Here is a 3,978-nt window from a genome sequence, read left to right on the forward strand (position 1 = left end):
TCCAGAAAGAGTGGGTGTGATCAGGCAAAAAAAAAGGACTTTCCTACAGACATTAAACAACTCTACATGCTGGAGACATTTGCAATAATTATAGGGTGAACTGTAACCTGGCTCATGAGTTTTGATACCCCGAAACCGTTCCCAGGATGCTTGTTTCCGGTCCAAGGAGGACCTGGCCTGGCTACTGAGCTGGACTGGTCTTATAGGAACACAGTCAAGACTGATGTGCATATAGCTGGGTCCTGGGGTGGCATGGTGTAGTGCTTTCCTCTTATTTAATTTCTAAGCACTAACATAACACAACAGAAATGCACTTTGGAGGTCAAAGAAGACTTTTATTGTTATTTTATTCTTCCCCAACCACAATGTTTATGAATGAATGACGAATTAGTAGCTTTCAAGTCCGCGTTAATCAAACAAAATATATCAGTTTGCAATATACACAGCAGGTTATATTTATAAGATATTGTATGCAAAGCAAAACAAATACTTCACCGTGTAGGAACTATTTACAGCTACATCTTTCTAAGGTCTGCAAGCTGGGGACCCCTGTCAGCCGCGAGAAAGAGTGTCATCTACCCACACGGGATGCTGGCAACTGGCGCCAAGCTCCAGCACGAGGTCCGGCAGATTCGAATCTGACTCTCTGCAGCCTGTTACATTCGTTACAAAGGTGTGCCCCCTCCTCTCAGACCTGGGAAACTGAGCAAGCCTTTTGGAGACTGGCCAGGTCTCCAAGACTACTCCTGTTCCCAAGCTCAAGGGAAGAGAAACGACGCCCATGTACTCTCTCTTATCAGGTCTAGTCTACTGTGAGAGCAAAACATCTTGGTTCTCTGGTGCAAAAACACAGCTTGGAAAAATACAGAACTATTCTCAACTGCAATGTCTAACTCCACGTTAAAGGCAATGGGCAGCTAACCTAAATATCAAATGCAATGTCATGTTAAAGGCAATAGGCAGCTAACCTAAATATCAAATGCAATGTCTAGTGTCATGTCAAAGCCAATAGGCATCTAAGCTGAATACAAAATGCAATGTCTTATATCATGTCAAAGCCCATAGGCAGCTGAGCTGAATATAAAATGCAATGTATGATATCATGTCAAAGCCAATAGGCAGAATATCTAATAGCATGTCAAAGTCAATAGGCAGCTAAATTGAATACATCATGTCAAAGTCAATAGGCATGCAATGTCAAAGCCAATAGGCGGCTAGACTGGATACAGCATGTCAAAGCCAATAGGCAGAATACAGAATGTAATGGCTAATGCAATGTCAAAGCCCATAGACGGCTAAACTGAATACAGAAAGTAATGGCTAATGCCATGTCAAAGCCAATAGGCGGCTCAACTGAACAAAACATACCATGTGCTACTGGTGAACATTGAGCAACTAATATGCGCAGTGGTGAAACACAAAGTCATTGGTCAAAACAAAACTCCATCAAATAGCAGGACATTCCGCCCTTTGACCAATGAATTTTTGTTTCACATATCTCATATTTCAAACAAACAAAAAAAAAACATTATCAGCAAATCAAATTTCAATGATCAAAGCAATCCCTGTAAAGCAATAGAAGTGAATTAACACATTGATTTCATGACCTTTTCACATCAGATACATCTACATAGAAAAGACTGGGCAATTTTTTTTTTTTTTCTGAATGAGTCTCTAATTCAACAGTGTTAGCAATTTGATGTGGCATGAGTTCTGCTCATGTAAAGAGGCACGGTCCACCTGAAAGGTTTTCTGGAAGGTAAGCAAAAGTCAGAGTTCCAAACGAGAGGCAAAAAAAAAAAAAAAAAAACACAGCAAACAAGTTGAACTTGAACTGAAGGCGCAGTTTGCGCAAAATGGATCCATGGTGCTGGCACTTTACTCAGCCAGGTTCAGGTTGGGGATTCGGTCCCTTCCCCGACCCCACACGCACACACCGGAAGGGGGACCACACAGCGCACTCAGGGACAGTGGCGAAACGTGGTAGGATCTGCAAAAGAAACAAGTATGACTTTTCTTGCAAATAACATTTTTCATTTAAACTGCACCCTTCCTCTTCCTTTCCCTGTTTTATAATCAGCAGGACGTTTTTGGGGCCCTTTGTTATATTCTCTGCAGGTTCTGGAGGGTAACTTGGGGCGTCAGCCCACACATCAGCACTGAGGTTTTTATCTGCTGCACCACAGCTTCCCTTTTCTTGCACTGTCAGAAGGGCTGGGGCAGACTCCTTCTTTACCAAACCTCCATTCACTGCACTTTTGCCAATTTGGGCCATTCTGTCTCCAATTTGTATGAATGAATCAGATTCTTTTCTAGGTATCAGCATAATTTCGATTTTTCCTTGGTAATTTGCAGCAATCACTCTCCCTAAAACCTGATCAATTTGCCATTTCTGTTCTGGTAACTTTCCTCTCCCCAACTGCTCTGTGACTGCTTGCATGACAGATTGCTTTTGTGCGTGCTGCACAGTTTTTATCAAATCTAGGGGAATGTGCATCTCTCTCCTCTCTGCCCACCTGTAAGTGGCTTTTTCACATTTCTGGTGCACCCACATAGCCATCCCCACTAAGGCAGAATTCTGGGTGAACACTTCTCTCTCTGCATTTTTCTCATTAACATCTGCAAGGTAATTGAACCAGTTAGGTGCTAAAACATTATCAAAGAACCAAAAATCAGCATAAAAATGACACATCTCACGTAGCTCTTGCTTTAAAATCTGACACACATTATACAACGCTGTTTCTTCTACTGTGCCAGAAAGCAACATTTCAGTCAATGAATCATTAGTAAAACAAACATGATTTTTATCTTCAGTGGACACGAATTCAAATGGTGCACACAACTTCATTGGTAATTCTTTTATCTGTGGTACTCTAGCCCTGTCTTGCAAGTACCAGATCCATTGTATGATTCTAGCTAGGGGCACTATTTTCTTTCCTTGTTCATGATTTAAATGTACATAAGTATTTCCTTCTTGCACTGCGCAGAAACCTAAAGTCTGCATTATTTCATTTGCCAAATCACAAGCGCGCAGCTGCATATTATTTTTCACAGTGACCATGTACAAAAGTGTTAGGATTTCTCTCAAATGAGGGCTATTCTTTTTCCAAAAATCAAACAAACTAATGAAACTCGGGGTGTCTTGCTCTAAAATCCTTCGTTTTTGCAACGGTAACTTGTAAATCACATTCTCGTCCGTGTTATCAGTTAAGGAATGCACTTTGGCTGCCAAAAACCCTGGCTCACACGGAAACTCAATGCAGCTCGGAGCTGTCTTAACCCCCTCATTACTGGAATGGGACAAGAAAGATTCTTCATTTTTATAACTTTCAGCATTATTTTGAATTATCGTATCCTGGCTAATTTGCTCACGTAAATTCCTATTTTCATGTTCCAACTGCCTACATTTCTCCTGCATTTCTCTGTAAGCAGATAAAGGTATCCAGACCTTTCTGTCATCATTACTTCCAAAACACACGTTTTCTACATATATACAACGGGAATTATTTCTCAAAACCTTATCAGGCCTTTTAGCTACACATGCATTTTCTTCTGTAATTCCCCAAACAGAAAACAATTCACAGTTTTTCTTAGCACCATCAGGCAGTTCATCAACACATGTATTCTCAGACATGGTCTGCCGTGCTACTGTGATTCTCCAAACAGAAAACAATTTCTGTAATTCTCCAAACAACAAAAAACAATTACACTTTTAAAGTGTGCACTTAGAAATCTACTAACTCGTCAAACCCCTTTAATCACCTCTTAATGACCGACCCCACTCCTGGTACCAATTGTAGTGCTTTCCTCTTATTTAATTTCTAAGCACTAACATAACACAACAGAAATGCACTTTGGAGGTCAAAGAAGACTTTTATTGTTATTTTATTCTTCCCCAACCACAATGTTTATGAATGAATGACGAATTAGTAGCTTTCAAGTCCGCGTTAATCAAACAAAATATATCAGTTTGCAATA

At 40.5% G+C, this 3,978-nt stretch overlaps 1 protein-coding gene across 1 annotated transcript; it reads right to left on the reverse strand.

Moving 5' to 3' along the window:
- Positions 1-314: 314 nt before the first annotated feature.
- On the reverse strand, positions 315-3,777 carry LOC138296291 (uncharacterized). Its single transcript, XM_069235297.1, has 2 exons — positions 2,517-3,777; positions 315-1,990 (listed from the first exon to the last, which is right to left on the reverse strand). The coding sequence occupies exons 1-2, from the start codon at positions 3,632-3,634 to the stop codon at positions 1,879-1,881; spliced, it is 1,230 nt and encodes a 409-aa protein (XP_069091398.1). The 5' UTR covers positions 3,635-3,777; the 3' UTR covers positions 315-1,878.
- Positions 3,778-3,978: the final 201 nt, after the last annotated feature.

This window comes from Pleurodeles waltl, chromosome 5 (genome assembly GCF_031143425.1).
Source record: "Pleurodeles waltl isolate 20211129_DDA chromosome 5, aPleWal1.hap1.20221129, whole genome shotgun sequence".
Lineage (NCBI taxonomy): Eukaryota > Metazoa > Chordata > Amphibia > Caudata > Salamandridae > Pleurodeles > Pleurodeles waltl.